The sequence below is a fragment of the Dendrobates tinctorius genome, unplaced genomic scaffold (genome assembly GCF_039654945.1).
Source record: "Dendrobates tinctorius isolate UK_male_01 unplaced genomic scaffold, ASM3965494v1 ptg000011l, whole genome shotgun sequence".
NCBI classification, from domain to species: Eukaryota; Metazoa; Chordata; class Amphibia; order Anura; family Dendrobatidae; genus Dendrobates; species Dendrobates tinctorius.
The window spans coordinates 123,186,327-123,210,476 of NW_027361679.1; the positions used below are offsets into that span (position 1 = coordinate 123,186,327).

General features: G+C 47.1%; 1 protein-coding gene across 2 annotated transcripts; it reads left to right on the forward strand.

Annotated features, from left to right (window-relative positions):
* The first annotated feature begins 16,834 nt into the window (after positions 1-16,834).
* MIDN (midnolin) lies at positions 16,835-23,881 on the forward strand. Of its 2 annotated transcripts, none has more exons than XM_073547192.1 (7): positions 16,835-17,126; positions 18,141-18,228; positions 18,310-18,372; positions 19,465-19,818; positions 19,975-20,107; positions 20,757-21,020; positions 22,008-23,881. In XM_073547192.1, the coding sequence occupies exons 1-7, from the start codon at positions 16,930-16,932 to the stop codon at positions 22,262-22,264; spliced, it is 1,356 nt and encodes a 451-aa protein (XP_073403293.1). In that variant the 5' UTR covers positions 16,835-16,929; the 3' UTR covers positions 22,265-23,881. The 2 variants fall into 2 exon arrangements, with proteins under 2 accessions (XP_073403293.1, XP_073403292.1); XM_073547191.1 differs by having other exon boundaries at positions 16,837-17,126; positions 19,972-20,107.
* Positions 23,882-24,150: the final 269 nt, after the last annotated feature.

Below are 24,150 nucleotides of genomic sequence, written 5' to 3' on the forward strand. Positions count from 1 at the left end.
CTTTCGGCTATTCTCACAAGAATGCTATTGCATAATGGATTTAAAAAAAAAAAAAATCACTGGGAGCTATGTGGGCTGATCTAAAATCTGTGTTCAGTGCAGGCAGATTTTACGCCTAGATTATAATTTCTAATACTAGCGAAGACTAGACAGGTGACCTTTGTAAGGTAAACACTTAAGCTGACCATACACCCGAAATGTCACTGTCCCGATCTCCTCTGACACCATTTTCTTCACCCTTATCTATGCTTGCCAGTCCGAGCCCCCTTGCTGGGTACAGACAGCACCTCCATATCCATTATGCTTCATTTCCAACCCTCCCAAAAAATTTGATTTAAATTTGTTTTACTGAAGAATTTGTCATAATGTTAAAGACATAGAGCAATGCAATATAAAACTGGGCTCTGTTAAAAACGTCTGTGAATATCTATCTAGGACAATGCTGTAGATAGATCAGACGTTTAACACTGGATAACTGCAATACAGTAAGTCATTAATATACAAAACATTGCACGCATCTAGTGTGTCTAAATTATGACTAAATCAGAGGTCAATATATGCATCATTTTAGAGAGGAGTACACTCTGCTTACCCCATCCCAAGTATGTGGAAACCTGGACTACATGGGTGCATGTAGTGTGAAAGTGAGCAGGTCCGTGTGTTGGATCCTAGAATTTCCCCTGGATTCTATAACCCTCCTAAACAATTTCATTGGGAAATTGATTCTCACCGGATTCTGGTGAAATCTGCAGGTTTGGTTGTCTGATCAGTTAAAGTAATCAGGTTTCACTTTGTAATATTGTTTTTGCCATGAGGATGTTGCTCACAGGGCATAATACATTGATTGCTGCCTAAAGACCTGGCTTCAGAGAAACCCAAATCTGATTATCGGCAATGCTCCATGTTTCTCTATACGTTGCTTAGGCTTGTGCTCTTGTCGGCCTGAAATATTGCCCCATGTATAACCAGCCCTTGCTACATAAACTGCAACCTGTTGTAACAGGAACGGTGGAACTGTAACGCATGTGTGGCGGTGGCGCCTTTTCAGGTCCACCACTTCTCGGGTTATGAAGCTAGGTGCAGGTGAGACTCGCCCTGGTTTTATCATGCATCATTCTGAGGTCATATCAGGTCCTGCCACCAGTCCTCCTTGTGTGACTCAGCTAGGCCATGGGACAAGCCCTGCTGTGATTTAACTCCTTCGGTCTAGATATACTGAAGAGACTAGCTGGGTCACTGATTAATCACTTCCTCCTGTAAAGCCATTTGATTATGTCGTGTACATGTCAGATCGGATTGGCTTTCTTAGTAGGTAACTCTAGGTAAGACTGTTGTGACCATGGCTTCCCCATGAGATCACACATGATTCACCCTGGGGACGGCTTAATATACTCATGTGTAATGAGTGCTGTCTTTACAGCTAGGCATTAGCTTAATTTGGAGTGTTGCAGGCAGGGAACAGGTTAACTTCTGCTTCCCCCCCAGCACTCCTCCTTTGTCCTAGCTCCCTTACAGGCTGTTCTGCTTTTTCTTGGAAGTCCTCTCTCCCCCCCTCCTCAACGCCTTCCCCTTCCTTCTCCCTCCCTGTTCTCTCCTTTTTCTTATCCTCCCTCCTCTCCAACTCATACTTCTGTCAGTCACCTCCCCTCCACGTCACACTCACATAGGCTTTTTACAAGGCTTGGAGTGTGACGCACAGTATTAACCATTTACGCTGGTGGTCTCCATTGCTGAACTTCTCTCACATCGAGTATTTTTTTTATTTGTTCCATGGATCCTGGCAGGATTACTCAGGAATTAGAGACAGATTCTGTTTAAGCCTGGTAATATGTAAAGTGTGACCGGTAGGAAAATAACAGAGTACAGAAATGACACACGTGTGACACATATGATCAGAGACACTCCTTTTTCTAGGAGATCCAAATTTCAGGAATTCATTGCTTCCTTCTGTGTCATTGTATGGAATGTGCACATCCTGTGTGTCACTACTACCCACTCCTCCAGCACACACCTGGCCAGGTGACAGGATTTACTGGTGACTGATATGGCGGGCCACCCATGCCAAGCAGGAAATTTGTATATTAATGAGACGGGTAACTACTTCATTTATGTTAAGTATTAGGCACTAGTCAGAACGATCTCTTCTGACAGCGGAATATTGTGAGTATCCCCTCATGCATAATGTATGCCACAGTAGACATGCAGAAGCATACATTGTATATCAAATAACTTTACAGTATCCCAATGTACGAAGGACTGCAGTAAACTTTTATAATGGTGAAAGGGTACGTAGCCGGGGGGTGGTGTTGCACAGATCCACTGCTGACACCAGTTGGTCACCGATGACACTGGAGAGTTCACAAAGATCCCACCACTGTCACTAGTCATGGGAACTAATCCCTGCCTATGCAATTGGCTGACGATTGATGGACGAGACTGCTTCTACTACGACTAGGTCAGTTATCGGTTATTGAGAAACTGACAGTGCACATATGGTGTATACAGCATGAAATATATACACACATACCTCGATACGGTCACTGCCCACTCCACAATAACTAACAAAAAAGGAACCACTACTATCTACCACCACCAGTCGTTTATATCGGCCGATTGGACACCTCCTACAGGTAGTAGCGTAAGGTCTCGGGTACAGAGCTATTTAATTTTATATATTTAATTCAGAAAGGTATGCAGTGTTTATAGAAATGTACAAAGATGATAAAATATAGGAACAAAACTATACAGTATATACAGTTACATGTAATAAAAAGAAATAACGAAAGAAAATGACTAAATCTGAGGTCAAATGGCTCAGACATTAGTGGAGGTACAGTAATATCTCCAGTTGTGAAAATGGAACACTCTAACAGCAAATGTATGTCTTCCACAATGAACGAAGACTGAGACCTAAACTTTCTTTTTTATTAGCTTAATGATACGCACACATACCTCTCCAACCCTTGATGAGCCCACATGGGGGTTGGTGGTGGGGTGTGCTAGCTCCTTCAGAATTCCATGAGATCCCCCATCTTACAGGATATCTTTGCCCCAAGTGGTAGATAATGTTTCCTATCGTGTCGTTGTTTTATAGAGCTGAAACATGACATGTATAGAACCATCCATTGGCCCGTTATTAAGCTGGAGGGGTTCTATTGGCCCATGGTGATGTGAGTGAATGCGTTATGTCTGTCCCTTCGCTACGGCTTTGAAAATATATCTCCCATAAATATCGGATCAATGCAAAATTCCAATATTCATATCTGGCCACCGAAGACAAAAAAAGTCTCAGTAGTTCTTTGACCAGAGGAAACATGCCTGAGAAGTGTACTTACCTGCCTCTGATTAAACAAAGCTCTGCCTCGGTATTATCCCAGAAAATCTCCCTGCTGTAATGCACTGGCCACTGCAGTGAGCTAAAACTTTGATGGAAATTGAAGTCTCCATTCTCTCTTCCCATTATATTTTTTTGTCTTCATCAGTTATTAGTTCCATGTGTTCAATATGAGGTTGATATGTCCTTTCTGGAGATGTCTTTGATTTTAATTTCTATGACATAAAATAATATGTCACTGGATATAAGCCCAGCATATGGCAAAAGATGACCCTTTGTAAATGCAGATACATTGGGCCCCATGAATATGTTTGATGCATATGCTTAAAGCGAACCTGTCACCAGGTTTGGTGATACGAGTTACAGCCACTTCCTTTCAGGGCTTATGTATAGCATTCTATAATGCTGTAGATAAGCCCCCGATCCGACCTGGAAGAGAAGAAAAATAACTTATTATACTCACCTGTAGGGCTGTCTGGTTCGATGGATGTCGCAGGTCCTGATCTGGTGCCTTCCATCTTCTTGTGATGCCGCCCTCCTGCTTGCTTCATGGCTCCGCAGACCTGCGTAGGCCTACTTATCTGCCGGGTTGAGGGCAGAGAAAAGTCCTGCAGGTGCTGGGAATAGTCAGAGGCCTAGCACCAGTACTTTGCTCTGCTCTCAACAGGGCAGATAAGTACGCCTGCGCAGGAGCGCGATGTTGGGGAGCGATGAAGAATCAGGAGGGCGGCGGAGCAAGACGATGGGAGGCGCCAGACAAGGACCTGCGACACCTCTCAGACCGGACCGCCCAGTAGGTGAGTAAAATAAGTTATTTTTCTTTTTTTGCAGTTCGGATCGGGGGCTTATGTACAGCATTATAGAATGCTATAGATAAGCCCTGAAAGGCGGTGGCCGTAACTCGTATCAGTTGAACCTGGTGAGGGGTTCCCTTTAAATAATAATAATAAAAAAAAAAAAAAGGGTCTAAAAAGATCCTTGTATAGACTTGAATGACTTTCCATTTCTGTTCGGTTTATGTATAAAGTCGTGACGTAGTTTGGTACTTGATGATATTGCAATTGTTTTGGGTTTTTTTAATCTCTACATTTCAAAAGTCTTGACTTTATTCTGTTAACATAGAGCTGTAAGATGCTCTGTTTTGTGTGAGAAGAGTGGTATTTATAAATGCCCCCATTTTGGGTTGCTTTTTTGTTTTTTTGATGCAGGGTGAAAAAAAGTAACTTAGGCTGTGTGCCCACGTAAGCGTTTTTGAAGTATTTGTCCCTGTCAAAACGCTTCAAAAACGCATAAAAGAAGCATCCCATTCATTTTAAATGAATTCCGCACGTTGTGCACATTGATGCGTTTTTTTTCCACTCAAAAATGCTTAGCAGCCAAAAACGCAGCATGCTCATTAATTGTGTGGAAATGTCTGCGTTTTTTGCTATTTTCTATGAGTCAGAAAACGCGCGGAAAAAAGCGCATAAAAACACGTGGAAATAAAACGCGCGTTTTCTGGGAAGGTGTCCGGTTTTGAAGCAGAAATTTTCTGCATACGTGGGCACATAGCCTTAGCCATTTTTTACTGGTGGTCATGTTTTTTTTAAGGTTTATTTTGTGCAAGGTCTAGTTTTGCAGAATAAAGTGTAAAGTAGATGACTGACTGCTCCTTTTAGTCAGAAGGTGGGTTGATCAACCTCCAATTTACGTTGCGAAAAAGAGATTGGGTTCTTATTCCACTGGAGCAGGCCACATTACTATTACATCTGAAAATTAGTATTGTATAAAGAAAATAGCACACCAACAATAAGGTTACTTTCAGACTAGCGTTCGAAGGTGCTGCGCAGGGCCGCCACTAAGCTCTGCCCCCGGCCGTGCCTCATGTCAGCTCCTATGATCGCATGACGCTGCATGCGATCAGCGTACCCTATATTTAGCGTTGAGTACGCTGGCCGTGCGCTGGTATGACTTTGCAGGTGCTTGCGCCCTTTTGCGGCTGCGTCGAGCGCACAAAAACGCACTCTGTTGCTTGAGTCTAATGTCTTAAATGGAATTTACTAATATACAATCAAATACTTAGCAATATTTTTTCTTGCACATGATTGAGAGTGGCCATCTGAGAGCATGCTCTGTAACCTGTGCGGAGAAGAGGTGGTGAGCTCTTTCCATTCTCTTCAGAATACTGTTACACTGTATTATGGACATGTAAGTGTAGATTTTCATTATAAGCTCATTTATAATAATGTGATGACTACCGTATTTTATAATGATCTCTACAAATAAGGAAGTGCCGGTGTGTTTATAAATGGGGTGTCAGGTCACAGCGTATTGTTGACATATGTACAGGATAGGTCATCGATACCAGGGTGGGGTGGGAGGTAATCTGACAACCCAACTGAAGTCAACCGCTGATTTGATGGGGTGTCAATTATTTTAAAATTTATGAAAATTAATTTTTTAAAAAATAGTTTAATAATTTTCATTATAAAAACAAACTAGCTATTTTTTTTTATGATAAACCATTGCCTGTAACACTAAACCTAGACCTGGATGCTGAAAGTAAATGAGAAATTATAAGCAGAAAATGTTTCTATAAAAATTGATAGGATTTATTTAATGATTATCATTATCTGGAAACCGAATAGTGGAGCAGCAGCGTGAACCAGCCTTTCGTGCATTCCTAGATGAAGGTTTTGGGGTTTTTTTACAGGAAAATGGGCTATATTCTACGTTGTTCCCCAGTATGACTCCTGGCTTTTCTTCTACCTTGTCACTTGAAGTATAAGAAAAGATGATGGAGTGGTAGCCCTATAAGTGAATTGTTAGCTTAAATGTCAACCCTCTCTTGTTCAGGATGTTGTAACGCCGACCTTCCTGAAAATATCCTGTGTGACGTGCAGGGAAACCCTTGACGTTGGGGAAAAGACAGGGGGAAGGGCCCAGTACTCGGCCGGAATATAGAACTGCTACGCCATTTCATGTCTGATAGATGAGTAGCATTTAGAATAATAAAAAAAAAATCAGTCACCTCATCAGAGAAGAAAAACAGCAGCCAATGTTCAAAAGTAAAAAAAAAAAGGCTTGAAAGAAGTACTCCTTCATAAATATCCAGCCATACAAAGCACGAATATCCTGTTATTTTTCCCATCTTGGAAGTGACCACTCCAGCCAGTTACTGGCCTCCTTACTGGAATTACTGTTGAGGTCACATTGCTCCCGGGATGTAACCGAAGAACTAGGAGGAACAATGACCTAGGGTAGAGCAGACTGGTTTTGTGCTGGCAGTCCACCACAGTGAACCTCAGGAGGTTTAACCGCTTTTGCTTTAGGAAGGGTCACCTGTCGGGAGCCTCCATCGCACCCCTTTTCATTTTCCCTAGCTTTTATTCTATTAGCCGGCTGATATTGTCTCCTGAAAATTTTAGGCTTCAGAAGGGGGCATGGAGGTAACTACTGTAAGCATCACCCTGTGGAAAAGTCAGGGCTAATGGGATGATATCAGAAAGTTTTGCCTCAAATAAGGAAACCTGTCAGGAGTCTCTATTGCTCTCCTTATATGCCTTAAGCCCCCGTCACACACAGCGAGATCGCTGCTGAGTCACAAGTTTTGTGACGCAACAGCGATCTCACCAGCGATATCGCTGTGTGTGATGCTTATCAGCGATCGGCCCCCCTGCCAGATATCGCTGATCGTGCTCGAATGGCCTGGACCTTTTCTTTTGATCGTTGGTCTCCCGCTGGCCAACACGCATCGCTGCATGTGGCAGGCGGGAGACCAGCGATCAGTGAGCTGGAGCCTGGTAACCAAGGTAAGCATCAGGTTTCTAAGCACCGCACGTCGCTTAGTTACCCGCTGTGTATGTTAGAAACCAGCGCGCTGGTGCAGGGAGCTCGTAACCAAGGTAAACAGCGAGTTTCTAAGCACCGCGTGGCGTTTACAAACCCGATGTTTACCTTGGTCACCAGCTCCCGTCACCAGCCGCTGGTTTCTAACATACACAGCGGGTAACTAAGCGACGTGCGGTGCTTAGAAACCCGATGTTTACCTTGGTCACCAGCTCCCTGCACCAGCACGCTGGTTTCTAACATACACAGCGAGTAATTAAGCGCCGCGTGGCGTTTAGAAACCCGATGTTTACCTTGGTTACCAGCTCCCTGCACCAGCACGCTGGTTTCTAACGTACACAGAGGGTAACTAAGTGACGTGCGTCGCTTGTTACCCGCGTGTCGCTGGTGAAGCTGCCTGTTTGACAGCTCACCAGCGACCATGTAGCGACACACCAGCGATCCTGACAAGGTCACATCATTTTCGGGATCCCTGGTGCGTCGCTATGTGTGACTGGACCCTATGTGTTTGCTCTGTTAGCCCGCTTATTGTCCCCTGAAATTATAGGACACAGAACGTGTTGCAGTTTACGAGGATGAAATTATGCCCTTTATAGGTAATGTCGAAAAGTCTCTGCATCCAGTTATATTTTATGCCACATTCACTTGGTCAGTATTTTACCTCAGTATTTTGAAAACGAAAACCAGGAGTGGGTGATAATCCAGAAGTGGTGACGGGTTTCTATTATACTTTCCTCTGCTTGTCCCACTCCTGGTTTTGGCTTACAGATACTGAGGTAAAATAGTGAACGTGGCCTTACAGAAAGCTTTGGCTGTTGCTCCACGTTACTAATTGGGAAAGGTTGCTCGTCTTCCTTATCAATCCTATCCGACCTGTTGACTGTCACTGTCAGGTTCAGATTTGTAAATATTGGCGGAAGTACATGAATATATAAATCTTAAATTTACTCCAATACGGCATAACCTTGAGTATACCGGATTGAGTAAGCTGGAGGTATTCAATGGATGGGAAGATCTGCTGAAAAAAACACAACTGACGTGTGAATGAGACCTAAAGAGCCAATCTTGCTGGGCGGCATCCATCTGTTATCCTAACATCAGGAGTGAGGGTGACTCATAAATGTATAGTGTAATTTCTGTGGAATGCCTATGTTGTTTCAGCCATTCTGGGTGTAACCAATGGACACATCACTCTTGTCATCACCTATGAGTGAGGAGGCAAGCAGCTAGGCAGTAGCTGACATTCTCCATATACACGAGGGAACCATTTACTGTAAGAACAGGTTCGGGATCATGGAATGATTCACATTTTACGTTGGAGACCCAAATTACTAAGCCATACTAACGACATTGATAGGGGAGTACCAAAAATCAGAGTGGATTATATGAAATCCGCATATTGGAATCACAAATATCTTCTGTTTATCTAAAGCTGCTTTCCCACAGCCATAATACGAGCACACTTACGTCCACATTATAGTGGTAAATCCGGACCGCTGAGCTGAAATCATCCGGGGTTGCCCTTATGGGAGATCTGTGGGGTCAGCGGAGCTGGGAGAGCTTTGGGTCATGCACCCTTAATGCGGACACTTACTACAGCTTTCCTAGCCTGCGTTCACATGATCATGTGTGTATCCGCAGCATCTGGGCAATTCTATACTAGATTATGGGGCTTTCTGAGCCGATAGCGGGGCGCTCCACATTGGCCAAAGCGTAGACCTAGGAGACTGCAGATGGACATGTTACTTTTATCTGCTTGCTGTTTTTAGTAACCTGAAGTAGTTAAAAGACTTTTTACATAGAAATGCTTATGTGCCTTCTTTTAATAGTTCTTTTTTTTTTTATAGGTTTTCCAGGCGGTTTCAGTGCAGAATCATGTGTACATACCCTTCTTTTGCGATACGCCAGCGTCTTTTCTCTAGAAGGGTTTTCATTTTTGAAAAACTAGTAATTGATGTGTCCCATCCTACTTTTTAGTTGCTGGCCTTTCCAGCCGTACTTCTAAACAGTTAATGATTTAGTGCCTATATTTTGAACAATGTTGTATGTAGAATGTGTGCATTCACATTAGTCTGTACCCGACCTGGCACGTGTAGTCTCGTTTCCCTAGATCTGGTTTGTGTGTACCACATCGCGTGCTTGGGCTGTGATTGTCCACGTCAGGAAGTGCTTCCAATAAATGTCTGGCTGTAGAATTTATGCCAATAATACCACATTTAATAATAATACATTTAGTTGCCTTTTGATTTTTCAAGTGGATCCCAACAAAAAATGTGGATCAAGGATTAGTTTAATTTTCAATGTTGGCCTAAGGCTTCCACACTGAAGAATTTAGGAAAAGTATGTGATCCCTGTGTTGCCGTGAATTTCTTTTGTGCTTCTTGGTAACCCAAATAATTATTTTCTAGTTTTGGTTCAGGTGCGTATGAAGTTTACAACTTTTATTTTTATACTGGAAAACTGAGACGCCATAAACATGTATGCACCGATCGGCATTCTCCGCTCATGGCCCTAGTTAGAAATGTAGAAGGCACTCTTTGAAAATCACGATTATTGGTAGTTGGGCTGTCTTAAAACACATAAATGATCATAAAAAGTGTCCAAAGGCAGGCGGTGTGATGAACTAACCTTGTACTTATCCATTCTAACCCAATCAACTCTGGTGCCGCATCTGAACCTATACTCGCTCTGCCCATTAGATCCCCCCACCAGTCTTTATGTACGTGGCTGCAGTGACACATAACTGCTCCATCAAATCTGTGGTCACTCGTGTAGATGGCACATCATCGCATCAGACAAGAATATATAGAGCCAGAGAGGAAGCACGGGAGTGGCAGGGGGATTATTGCATGGGAGTGGCAGAGGCATCATGGCACCGGAGTGGCAGGGGGATTATTGCATGGGAGTGGCAGAGGGATTATAGCACATAGTGGCAGAGGCATCATGGCACCGGAGTGGCACAGGTATAATAGGTGGCTTTTGGTTGCTTTGTATCAAAACGCCTGTTTTTGGTCACATTTTTATTATCTCAAAAAAGTCTTTATCTTAAAGCAGGCTGCTTATCTGGCAGTCTGATTACTAGGGATCCGCTTCCAAGCACCCACACGCTTTGAGGCTTCATGTAGATGTCCGTTTTTCATGTTACACGTTCTGTCTGTGTTTTTCAAGGATGGAACACGATCATTATAGTCTATGGAGCTGTTCACATGTTTGTGTTTTTTGGGAACTGTGCGTCTGCAAAATAAATCATGGAGAGATGTTGGTTTTTGATCCAAGTATCAGATCAAAATCACCCATACAAGTGTGCGGGTACATGACAAGGACTAAACACTATTGATGAAATTCTGACACACTGATGGAAATCTGAGCCAGAGCACTGATGTGAATAAGTCTGCGATAAAAACGGACGTCTGCATGAGGCCTCAGCAGGGTCGTCAGGCAGCGTGTGTTTAGCGGTCTGTCTCAAAGTACGGTAATAAAGCTTCAGTTTAAAGACCGCTGAACTGATGGCAGGGCATAAACCATCTTCCCTCGGCTGTTGTGGCCATATTGGCTGTGTATTTAGGTAACACTATAGGGTTGAATTACATGGGTTGTCTAGGACTTGGGGTGCATTTACAAAAAAGCAACTTTGCCTTGTTCTATGACCACCGATGGGTAATATTTACCGAATGGTGGTCGTTTAATAGCCTGTTACTGGAAGACCCCACTTCAGATGCGCACTCAATTATCTGCAAGAGCTAGGTCAAAGCACAAAGGCTGCAGGACAATGTGCTGCTAAAATCAATCTTTTGTGCGCACCAAAATATTTCACCTGACAAACAAGGGTTAAGCATATTCGTCACTTGATTGGCAGCCTGATTAGAATTATCGTTAAAAGATAATCGTGTGGTGTAAATACTACTTTACATATTGTTGGCCTTTCCATAGGGTAGGATATCGATACCAGATCAGTGAGGGTCAGACACCCATCACCGCCCAAGTCGCCTAGTGCTGCACATATTCAAGTAAATAGGAGATAAGGTGCAATATTCGGCAACAGCCACTAAACAATCTAAGGGTCTGCTGAACTCCGCCTTGTACACTGCTTATATACGGCAACTTCTGGAGCCGAGAACAGCTGATTTGGTGGGGGCGCCTGGTGTGAGAACCCCTCCGATCTGATATTCATGAGATCTTAAAAGATTTCAGTCCAGGACTTTGATACTTCTAAGAGAAAACCATTGAACAGGGATAACTCCAAAAATTAGCTTTCCCCAGTCTTGCACGCTCGGTGCCTTGGGGTGATCCTCAATTCTGCCCTCTCTTTGAAACCACATATCCAAGCCCTTGCCGCCTCAAACTCAAAAATATTTCCCGCATCCGTGCATTCCTCAACCATGAAACCACAAAAACACTAGTGCATGCCCTTATCTCCCGCCTCGACTACTGCAACCTCCTACTTGCTGGCCTCCCCTCTAGCACTCTGACACCACTCCAGTCTATCCTACACTCTGCTGCCCGACTTATCCACCTGTCTCCCCGCTATGCCCCAGCCTCCCCCCTATGCCAGGCCCTTCACTGACTTCCTATTGCCCAGGGGCTCCAGTTCAAAACCCTAACCAAGACATACAGAGCCATCCACAACCTGTCTCCTCCATACATCTGTGGTCTCCCAGTACCTACCCGCACGCAACCTTCGATCCTCTCAAGATCTCCTTCTCTACTCTCCCCTTATCTCTTCTTCCCTCAACCGCATACAAGACTTCGCCTATGCTTCCCTCATACTATGGAACACTCTACCCCAACACATCAGACTCTCACCAACAACGGAAACCTTCAAGAAGAACTTGAAGACCCACCTGTTCCAACAAGCCTACAGTCTGCAATGATCCTCAGTCTACTGAACCACCGCACAACCAGCTCTACCCTCTCCTAGTGTATCCTCACCCATCCCTGTAGACTGTGAGCCCTCGCGGGCAGGGTCCTCTCTCCTTCTGTACTTGTGTGTCCCTTGTCTTACACATGTTTATGGTACCTGTCTATATTTCCCCTTTTCACATGTAAAGCGCCATGGAATAAATGGCATTATATAAATGTATAATAATAATAATAATAATAATAATTAGTAGAGTGTGTCCTAATCGGAGGATTTTCTGTTGCTAGATGTAAAAGTTGGTGACACCTTGATTACCACACCATAAAGATCTTTGTGAAATTAGGAAAGCATTGCACGGGGGTTGGGGAGAGGAGCATGGGGTTTGTCTGGCCACATTTCTCATTTCCATATAGTTCTTATTGCAATAAACCCTGCTTTTGTGCCTCACAAAGGGAATAACGGAGTGAAAGCTCCACAAGGTCAGAGTGACCTGTGGAAGGAAGAGAAGCTTCCGCCCTACTGTACACTGTGTCCTTTGTCAGGCCAGGATGTGTGTGTCGCTCACAATAGCAGCTCGTGAGACATGGGAAGTGAGGGCACAGAGAGGGAAGTGTGATCCTTATTAATGGATTATTTCATATGAGGCACTACCCCTGATCTGTAAGCACTGCGGCAGCCCACGCAGGAGACCCCCCGAGCATTGTGCATTGCCACGTGGAGACATGCTTGCACTCTTGATGTCAGTTCATGTCTAGCACAATGGACTCATCACTGGGACACATTTGGTAGACACATTATTTGGTAACCCCCATGGTAAGGGCCCGGTGTACTCGCAGTGCCGTGCTCTGCTACCTCCATCAGTACCATAGACTTGTGTGCGTCTCCAGCCACTCCATTCAGCTAATCTTGGCACCAGTGTTTCATCTCGATGAACATGGGAAACAGGAGCTAATGGTCACCTGCAACCTAATTTCCATAGGGAAGCTTGAGGGTATGTGCAATGATGGTGTTCAGTAGAACGCTAGTATGAATGGAGCCAAACAGTTGATGGATCTGTAAACCAAGTTTATGACTATCTCCCCTGTCCTGTTAGTGTCCATATGGATTCTCTGGTTACGTGACAGCTCTGGCTTCTGTCCTGCTCACAGTACGAGGATGTGATACTAGCTGTCATCTATTGGTGGGACATTTAGGTTTTAGGCTCAAGTTCAAACTAGAAATGAAAGCTGGAGGGCATTAGACATATCCTCAAAATCTAGTGTCTCTCCTCCAGTGCAGCTGAATGCTAGGTTCAGGACCTTGGAGCACACATTTTGGGTGGGGAGAGGATGACTGTGCACCCAGGGATTCCTGTTCAGAAGTCAGACAATGGACTCAGACATAGCTGATCCCTACTGAGGAGGGGAGGATTATCCTGCTGCTGGGTCTAATGGGATCCAGTCCTGGATGCGGCATGTGACTTGGTGCCTAAAATATGACACCACTTATTTCATATTCCAGACAATATACAAGCATGCTTCTGTACAGTGTGTATGTAAGATTGTACAGAGTACCCCAGTATTACGCTGGTACAATCTTACGCCCTCACACCGGTGCTCTGTACAATCTTACGCCGTCACACCGATTCTCTGTGCAGACTTATGCCACCACACCGATGCTCTGTGCAGACTTATGCCACCACACCGGTGCTCTGTGCAGACTTATGCCACCACACCGATGCTCTGTGCAGACTTAGGCCACCACACCGGTGCTCTGTGCAGCCTTAGGCCACCACACCGATGCTTTGTCCAATCTTACGCCGTCAGACCGGTGCTCTGTGCAGACTTATGCCACCACACCGATGCTTTGTCCAATCTTACGCCATCAGACCGGTGCTCTGTGCAGACTTATGCCACCACACCGATGCTCTGTGCAGACTTAGGCCACCACACCGATGCTCTGTGCAGACTTAGGCCACCACACCGGTGCTCTGTGCAGACTTATGCCACCACACCGGTGCTCTGTGCAGCCTTATGCCACCACACCGATGCTTTGTACAATCTTACGCCGTCAGACCGGTGCTCTGTGCAGACTTATGCCACCACACCGATGCTCTGTGCAGACTTAGGCCACCACACCGATGCTCTGTGCAGACATAGGCCACCACACCGATGCTCTGTGCAGACATAGGCCACCACACCGATGCTCTGTGCAGACTTAGGCCACCACACCGGTGCTCTGTGCAGACTTAGGCCACCACACCGGTGCTCTGTGCAGACTTAGGCCACCACACCGGTGCTCTGTGCAGACTTAGGCCACCACACCGGTGCTCTGTGCAGACTTAGGCCACCACACCGGTGCTCTGTGCAGCCTTAGGCCACCACACCGATGCTCTGTGCAGCCTTATGCCACCACACCGGTGCTCTGTGCAGACTTATGCCACCACACCGGTGCTCTGTGCAGACTTATGCCACCACACCGATGCTCTGTGCAGACTTAGGCCACCACACCGATGCTCTGTGCAGACTTAGGCCACCACACCGGTGCTCTGTGCAGCCTTAGGCCACCACACCGGTGCTCTGTGCAGACTTAGGCCACCACACCGGTGCTCTGTGCAGACTTAGGCCACCACACCGATGCTCTGTGCAGACTTAGGCCACCACACCGATGCTCTGTGCAGCCTTATGCCACCACACCGGTGCTTTGTGCAGCCTTATGCCACCACACCGGTGCTCTGTGCAGCCTTAGGCCACCACACCGGTGCTCTGTGCAGACTTAGGCCACCACACCGGTGCTTTGTGCAGCCTTATGCCACCACACCGGTGCTTTGTGCAGCCTTATGCCACCACACCGGTGCTCTGTGCAGCCTTAGGCAACCACACCGGTGCTCTGTGCAGACTTAGGCCACCACACCGATGCTCTGTGCAGCCTTATGCCACCACACCGGTGCTTTGTGCAGCCTTATGCCACCACACCGGTGCTCTGTGCAGACTTATGCCACCACACCGGTGCTCTGTGCAGCCTTATGCCACCACACCGGTGCTCTGTGCAGACTTAGGCCACCACACCGATGCTCTGTGCAGCCTTATGCCACCACACCGGTGCTTTGTGCAGCCTTATGCCACCACACCGGTGCTCTGTGCAGACTTAGGCCACCACACCGATGCTCTGTGCAGCCTTATGCCACCACACCGGTGCTTTGTGCAGCCTTATGCCACCACACCGGTGCTCTGTGCAGACTTAGGCCACCACACCGGTGCTCTGTGCAGCCTTATGCCACCACACCTGTGCTCTGTGCAGTCTTAGGCCACCACACCGGTGCTCTGTGCAGACTTAGGCCCTGTGCACACGGTGCAGATTCTGTGCAGTTCTGCAGATTTGGCCCTGCAGAACTGCATGTACAGTACCATTTAAGGCTATGTAAAACAAAAAACGCTGTGCACATGCTGCAGATTTTTCCGCGCAGATTTGGTGTGGAATAAAAGAAGCAGCATGTTGCTTCTTTTGTGCGGTTTTGCTGCAGTTTTCCACCTGCTCCATTCTAGAAATCCGCAGGTGAAAACTGCAGGGGAAATCCGCACAAAAACTGCACTAAGGGTATGTGCACACGTAGTTTTTGGGTGCTGCGGATTTCGTAAAATCCGCAGGTAAATTTCAGGTGAAAAGACCTGCGGATTAGGCTGCGGGTTTCCCCTGCGGTTTATCACCTCTACAATGGAGATGGTAAATAGCAGCAGAATCCGCAGAAAGAATGACATGTCATTTCTTTCTGCGGATTTGAAACCGCAGCAAAACCGCGTGGAAAATTCTGCAGCATGTGCACTGCGGTTTCCATTTTACATAGAGTAAAATGGTACTGTACAACGCAGCAGATTCTGCTGTGGACCCGCAGGGCCAGACACGCTGCAGATCCGCAGCAAAATCCGTAGCGTGTGCACATACCTTTTATCTGCACTAAAAGTGCAGGTAAAGCGCAGGTCAAAATCTGCGCAGAAAATTCCACAGCAGAATCTGCAGCGTGTGCACGTAGCCTTATGCCACCACACCGATGCTTTGTCCAATCTGTCCCACCGGTATGGAAACCGCACAGCAGCACTGTAGGACAGAGGACAGGGCTGTGGTGTGCATGATGTCTACCATCGAAACCTTCAAAAAGAGCCTGAAGACCCACCTCTTCCGACAAGCCTATAACCTGCAGTAACCACCGATCGACCAAACCGCTGCACGACCAGCTCTACCCTCGCCTACTGTATTATCACCCATCCCTTGAAGATTGTGAGCCCTCGCGGGCAGGGTCCTCTCTCCTCCTGTACCAGTTATGACTTGTATTGTTTAAGATTATTGTACTTGTTTTTATGTATACCCCTCCTCACATGTAAAGCGCCATGGAATAAATGGCGCTATAACAATAAATAATAATAATAATAATAATAATAATACAGAGAATCTTCTGCTAGCCCCCCACCACACATGTATCTATGTTAGTCGGTCATGAACTCTGCAATGGAGGAGAGCACTACTGTGAGCATGCTGCATGTCTTAGGGGCACATGAGAGGGCAGTGAGCCCGGCGGCGGTCAGTGGGGGCTCTCCTGCCCCCGGCCTCTGGGGAACGCGGACTTTTGGTCCTCCCTGACATCCGCCTGCTCCTCATTCTCTTTGTTTTATATCCGATTTATTATGAATGGCCTGGGTGGGTGTGGCTACAGTCAGACGGGGCGGGGCCGCGAGCAGCACTGTGCACTCGTGTTCGGGATAGGCTGGAAAGCTTGGGGGCGGGCTGCCGTTATTGCCACGTGGGGGAGGTGAAAAGGCGCCGTGATTGGTCTGAGGGCGGGATTTAGTGCGGCCGCTCAGGAGGGGGAGCTCGTGTAACTTTGTGTGCTAGTTTTACACCGGAGATCAGAGCGGAGCTGGAGAACGATCGCCGGATGGAGCAGCAGCCCAGTGTCCGGAGCTGCACGAACGTCGGAGGAGAGCCGCTCATGAACCTGAACGTTCACAGCACCACCGGCACGCGCTATGAGCTCTCTGTGCCAGCCGAAGAAACGGTGGACGGGCTGAAGCGTCGGATCTCCCAGCGACTGAAGGTGCCTAAGGAGCGGCTCACCCTGCTGCACCGGGAGACGTGAGTGTCAGCGCCGATGGTGGACGGGTGGCGGCCCGGCCTTTGTCCTGTCACCCCGGGAGGTGCGGGGCCCCGGAGTTTCCGTCCTTTGTTCTGCACCCCAGAGAGGAGGGTCTTTATGTAGCGAAACTTCCACAGCCTGAATGGCTGCTGCCCCATGTGCCCGCAGGGTCTGCCCACTGCCCATTATGCCTTTGTCCTGGGGATGCCTGGGCTGGGAACTGCCCCCCTAGCATGGTGACCTCACCCACATCCCGCCCCCGCTGCTCTGGCCGCAAGGTCTCGCTGGGTGCCCCTGATGGTGTAAGCCTGGTCTCTCCTCAGGCAGCCAATGGCTGGATATTGTGCTCTACCCACAGCCCATTGTGCCCTTGTCCTGGGGATGCCTGGGCTGGGAACTGCCCCCCTAGCATGGTGACCTCACCCACATCCCGCCCCCGCTGCTCTGGCCGCAAGGTCTCGCTGGGTGCCCCTGATGGTGTAAGCCTGGTCTCTCCTCAGGCAGCCAATGGCTGGATATTGTGCTCTACCCACAGCCCATTGTGCCCTTGTCCTGGGGATGCCTGGGCTTGGAAGTGCCCCCCTAGTGGGTGACCTCACCCACATCCCGCCCCCGCTGCTCTGGCCGCAAGGTCTCGCTGGGTGCCCCTGATGGTGTAAGCCTGGTCTCTCCTCAGGCAGCCAATGGCTGGATATTGTGCCCCCTGGTGCTCTACCCACAGCCCATTGTGCCCTTGTCCTGGGGATGCCTGTGGGCTCCATTCAGTGCTGGGAATTGCCCTTCTAGCAGGGTGACCTCACCCCTGGTGCTCTGGCCACAAGGTCTTGGTGGGTGCTGTAGTGGAGCCAAGGTGTAAGCCTGGTCTCTCCTCAGGTGGCTGAGTCCTGGGAAGTTGTGACAACATAGCAGGGTGACCTCACCCTAAATCTGACCCCCCCAAGTGCTCTGGGTGCCCCTGATGGTGGGTGTTGGCAGTGGTGCAGAGGTGTAAGCCTTGTCTTTTCTCTCCTCAGGCGGCTGAGTTCTGGGAAGTTACAAGATTTGGGAGTTGCGGACGGGAGCAGGCTGACCCTCCTGCCAACGGTTGAGTCTGGCCTTATGGTGAGTTGACCGTCAGATAGTGTCGTAAGAGGCCATGGCTAGCCTGCCCTGTAATAACCCTGGTCTCTCTTCCCCTTCTAGTCCCAGATGTCTCGCCCAGAGCAGTCCGTAATGCAGGCCCTGGAGAGCCTCACAGAGACGCAGGTGAGTAACCCTGAAGGACAGGCGGGGGGGGGGGGGACAGGTGGGTGGTAGCCCGGTCTCTGTGATGTCACCATGCTCTGTATGACGCACATCATGCCATTCCACTGACAAACAAGCCGGTTACTAATCAGATGGTGCTGAGGGTGGTGACTCCTTTCGGTGTCCCCTCCCTTGTGCAGTTCCCATACTCGGTCTCTTAAAGTCCCAGCTCCCTGCTATGTGGTAGTGCTAGGAGTCGCCTTCACGTCATGGTAACCTTTTGCCTGCATGTTCTGCAGACTCTTTGTTAGAAACGTGCATTTCCTTATTGCACCATCACTGGCGGCTCTGCTGCTCCGTACGCGGTGGCCTTTGTGCTTGTCTCCTTGCCCTGTGTGCCTTCCCATCTCTGTACCTTCTCCCCCTACTCCCTCCCTTGGCCTTGTTCTCCCCACTGCGTGCTGGACTCTGCTATTTTTAGCTGTTCCTGCAGGCGTGGGCCGTAGGGGGGTGAGTCAGAGAGCGGCCTGATAAAACCGGGAGAGTAGCTGCATTCATATATACATGAACAGTACATGATGTACCTGCCATACACACAGGCTGTTTATGCATTGTCTCCAGCTCTTGTAGGGTTAATGTTCTGCTCTTTGTCCAGTAATGCGGGGGTGGGGGGAGTCGTGATGTGGGGGAGGGGTGCTGAAATCATGACTGTTTGTGTGATTGAGTCGTGATGGTGTACTGCTTCTGTGTGGCTGGTGTTTGGTCCCATTCTGTCAGTTGGCGAGGCCTGTTACCAAGGCCTGCTGAGGATTACGATCCACTGACCTGGTATGTGACATCTGAGTATGGACCAACCACAGATCTGCTGACCTGAGCTCAGCAGTCTCGTATGTGCCGGTCGGGATCAGAGCTGAGGCTGGTCCATGTATAGCGGTCCATACTAGGACCTTGAGTACTGGTTGAGTGACTAATGCAGCGTTAGACTACATTGCCATTTCATTGGCCATACTGAAATTGAGGTCTCCCTTTGGATATTCGTGCTCCAGGTCAGCTGACTCTAATCCATGTTTTTTGCTATAATCTAAAACCTTTTGGTCTGTTTTTATCCTGAAGGTGAATGACTTCTTATCTGGCCGCTCGCCACTCACTCTTGCTCTTCGTGTTGGGGATCATATGATGTTTGTACAGCTTCAGTTGGCTGCCCAACAAGCGGGGGGCTCCCACCTCCAGCACCGCCATCTAATCACCAGAGGAAGTGAGCACAATGCTGCCCCTCACTTCCGCACCCTGCATACAAGCGCCACACCTGTCCTCTCTCGACTGGCAGGTTGTACACAGGGTTCTTCTCAGCCTACTGAGTCAGCACCGGCTTCTTCCACCCGCTGTGATGCACCTCATTCTTCATCCCTCACCACCAGCGTCTTCCGCTCACATGGAGAGGGTGTGGCTGTATCGCCCTGTGCAGAGGTGAGTACACTGGCAGCTTTAACCTTTTAATGGAAGATTTCCAAACCATCTTTGAGGTCTTCTGACAAGTTCTTGGGCTTTCTCATCTTGACCTTTGGAACAAATGAGCTCTTTGGTGGTATTAATGTGTTTTTCTCATCACCTTTCTTTCAGCAGGTACCATGTAGCAGCACCACTCGAAGTAGCGAAGCTGGTGGTCCTTCCCAGTCTGCACGATCCCGAAAACCTGGTGCCATAATAGAAAGTTTTGTCAACCATGCTCCTGGTGTCTTCTCAGGGACATTTTCTGGTAAGTATATTTCTAGTTTTGACTTTAGAAGTCCACAGCATCAGTGGAAGTAACAGGGCAGATATCTAGTGGTCACATTGAACACCCTCTACCATATGGATTTTTATGGCCCAAGTCCCAGAAAGGTTATATTTGAAGGTTAGCACGTTGGTGATACAGAGCTCGGCATTCGGAGAACTAATGGATCTACAGCAGACTAGCCGGTTTTCAATCAAAACTGCAGCACACAAATTTCAGTGACTCTTTGCTAGAATCGGGGGTCCTCTACCCCCTGCGTGATGTCCTTGGGGTGGAGAAAACATTGTGACATTCTCTTTTTTTTTTTTTTTTTTTTTTTTTTTTTTTTTTAAACACGTGGTCACTACTTTAAAGGAGACCAGATGGATGTCCTTGCTTTAAACTAACAAAGCGTGTATTTTGCTCTTTGGTATCTTTACTGTTACCATATGCCAAATTGACCTAAATGGTGCCTAGTGGGTGATGTTGTTTTTTTTAAAAAAAAAAACAAAAAAAACTTTGAATGCTTTGCTACTGTAATAGAAATGATGCCCTGAAACCCCCTTTTAATCATGGCTATATAGCTGGCATTTCTGGGGAATGTGATTGTTGGCTGTGTGTTCCTTATCTTACTGGTCTAACTGTTTTGCAGGCACTTTGCACCCTCACTGCCAGGATAGCACAGGGCGTCCTCGTCGAGACATTGGGACAATTTTACAGATCCTTAATGACTTGCTGAGTGCTACTCGCCATTACCAGGGCATGCCACCCTCGCTTACAACACTCCGTTGCCACACACAGTGTGCATCCCAGACCAGAAACTCCAAGGCTACCTCTACACAAAGCAGGGACCCCCAGAAAAGCAGCCAACCAACACCACATTCCCAACCCCAAGTTCGTCAGTGCAAACCTACTGGTGAGTAATCTGGAGCTGCATGCTAGAACTACACAATTTCCTTTGTGCAGTGGTGAGATATATGGTAAATGTCTGTGTCCTGACTACTGAAAGGGTTACCTGACCTCTGTTCTGTTAGCAGCAGGGAGGGACTAGACCAAGGCCTCTTATAAAATAAAGGCCTTAATTCCACCCCCACCCACCCTGTCAGTAGGTGTACTGGAATGTTCTCACATTTAATGTTAGGTTTAAAAGGAAAACTGTCCACTTGTGTAAGAGTCCCAGGCCCAGTTTTGGGTGCTCTGGGCCCTGCTGGGGCTAGTATGCGTGCTCCTACACTCAGTGGTGGGTGGCTTGCTACTGGGGTAGAGGCCTTTCTTGGTCTGATGCTCTCCTTCTGTTGGAGGAAGGTGTACACATTCTCACACTGACTCGTGTTGTCAATTGGTATCCAGACAGACTTGTGAGGGGGGACCTCAACCCCTACAGAGGGTGGGGGTGAGAAGGGGGGAGGGTGTGCATGCATCTGGCCGCTTTCTGTGTGTTTTGTGTTGGAGAACAAAGAACGGCTGAGTGTGGGAGGGGTGAGCAAATCCCATTATACTGCAGGAAGCTGTGGGAGCTTCATGATAAAAAAATTCAATGCTTGTGTGCATCTGACAATCCACAGGCTGCTTAACTGTAAGTAAAAGACCCCCTATTGCACACATGTCCCGTTGGATGGAGAACCTTGCACTGGCATAGATGACTGACCTAAGCCATGAGAATATTACGTCATTGTAGGTTCAGAGGCTTCTTTTTATTTTAGTCTCTCCTTTGTGCTCGGACTTCAATAATCTTTCTTTTAAATGCGTAGACTTGGACATTTGGTTACTAGCATTTGTTACTTGAACCTATACATATTCATATAAACCTGTAAGGGGGGGGGGGGGGGGGGAACTGTAGCACCTAAACTGACACTTTTTTTTCCATTTTAAGTTTAATATTTTAACTTGTCACTCTTAACAGGGGATCGTATGCGGCAAACAGAAAATAGGGCAACTCGCTGCAAAGTAGAACGCTTGCAGTTACTTATGCATCAAAAGAGGTTGCGTCGAAAGGCACGGAGAGACTCCAGAGCTCCTTACCAGTGGCTTCCTACGCGAAAGTCTAGCCGGACCAGCAGTACATCGAGTGGAGAAGGGGCCATTGAGATGGACTTTGAGGACTCGCTATGGAAACCAGATGTGAAGGCTGAACTAAACTCAGAATTTGTGGTGGCATGAGGCATGTTCCTTCATGCTTTGCTACACAGAACTGCTTCAGCTGTAAATGGAAAATCTAGGACTAACATTGGATTAAAGATGTTGTGGTCATCAAAGGAAAACAATACATGGTCAAACCTTACGTTTTTCTTTGGCTTGAATAACAAAGTCTGCCTTAAACGCTTCTGTCACAGGCGTTGCAGGTTTGGACTGTATCTTTGTGTTGTGGAGTGTGAAGGCAATAATGCACACTCTGGTTCCTGGAAATGGTGTTTACCCCCTCCCAGTTCCATAATACATGAATGCACAGACGTTCAGAGCTTCTCTGAATCCACCGGCTCTTGACTAAACCTCAGACATGCTGCTGTTCAGGATGTTCCTGCTCCTATTGGACTTCATACTTGGAATGACCTGGGATGAGGTTAAACAGGGACTTGTTTAAAATGCATCATTCCCTGAATCATCACCGTTTTGTCGTATGTAGCATCGTTTTACTATGCTATTGGCCGCTTTCCCTCCTCTGCCTGGTTTTGGGGTGGGATCCGTTCTGCATGCTGTGGCTCTCGCCCCACCTCACCCGTTAAGTGACTCTGAGATGGGGACAGTAGCAGGGAGGGAGGCATCGTTTTGTGCGGTGTCCAAGCTTTTTACGTTTTATCATATTTACCTCACGTTGATTTTTTTTTTTTTTTTTTTTTTTTTTTATATTCCTTGCTCCTGGATCAACAGTTTAGCTTTTTTTATTTGAATTTAAATTGGTATTTTTATTAAACCATCTCGGAGCAGAGTATATATCTATTTTTTATGATGGGGTTAATTCTGTATGCAGTATTGGTAAACCTGGTAAGCTGTGGTTTTTCTTTTTTGCTCCCTTTCTGTTGGCTTCCTCTCCTCAGAGATTATTCTCTCTTCCCCCTTGCACCCACTGTGCCTACAGTGACGTACTGTTCTGTGTACCAGGTATTTCCTGGCAGTCTGTGCGTGAGAACTGTTCGTGTGCTTCTCCCCCCACTTGTGGGCGTTTCAGGAAGAGGTGCTGTCGCTGACATTCTGCAGCGCTGTGATGTAGGGTGGCTTCGCTTCTGGCCCTCTTCCTGTTCTCCATGTTGCCATTAGAGGAGTGGGTTGGTAATGTCACAGTCTGTATAGACAGCAGGCAGGACGTGGGCACTGGAAGAACCCGCTGCTCCTCTTGGTCTTCTAGGTTTTCTTTTCTAGTCTCGTGTTGTAAGAGTGTCTTCAGAACCACCACGTTCAGTCTTTGTGTCTCAAGTATGTGTGATCTGTTCTGCTTGTATCCCATCACTTTATCTCCATGTGCTCAAAGCATTGACTTCATTTTGACAAACCGCTTGAGTCTTGGGCTTTTTGGGGTGCAGAATGCATCCAGTTTATAGCCCTCATTTGCACATCTACTTTGTGTTTTTTCTTAATGGTTTCTAAACTGTTTTTTTTGTATAATTTTTGTACCTCAGGGTTACCCCCACTTACTCACAGGTACACTGCTTTTCTGGTGGTACTGAAGGGTAAGAAAAGTGCTGGGGCACACTTATATGTAGCCAGAAATGGAAGTACACTAACCAGAAAAGTAGAAATTCAGTTAGTTTTGTCAAAAATAAAATATGTAGCAGGAATAAAGTCTTCTGGTATTTTGTAACTTTTTTTTTTTTTTTCTCTTCCATAAAATAGAACCAATCTGAGATCACTTCCAGGTACAAAAAAAGTGTCATTGTGCTATGATTCTTAAAGTAGCTAAACCTACCCTTGTCCTTATGACCCATATTATTACTTACAAATTTTTAGGGAGGGTCAGGGTCCCCTGAATGGCTAGAGCAGAGGGACAATGGAACAAGTGACTTGCACTATATCTTGGCAGCAATGGAATCCTACTAGAGATATTCTAGTAA

Bases quoted from the DNA above. Each gene is read 5' to 3' on its own strand.
- MIDN (XM_073547191.1), top strand. From the start codon at position 16,930: ATGGAGCAGCAGCCCAGTGTCCGGAGCTGCACGAACGTCGGAGGAGAG. The intron at 19,819-19,971 runs GTGAGTACACTG...CCTTTCTTTCAG, and splicing joins CTGTATCGCCCTGTGCAGAG to CAGGTACCATGTAGCAGCAC. The intron at 20,108-20,756 runs GTAAGTATATTT...ACTGTTTTGCAG, and splicing joins CTTCTCAGGGACATTTTCTG to GCACTTTGCACCCTCACTGC.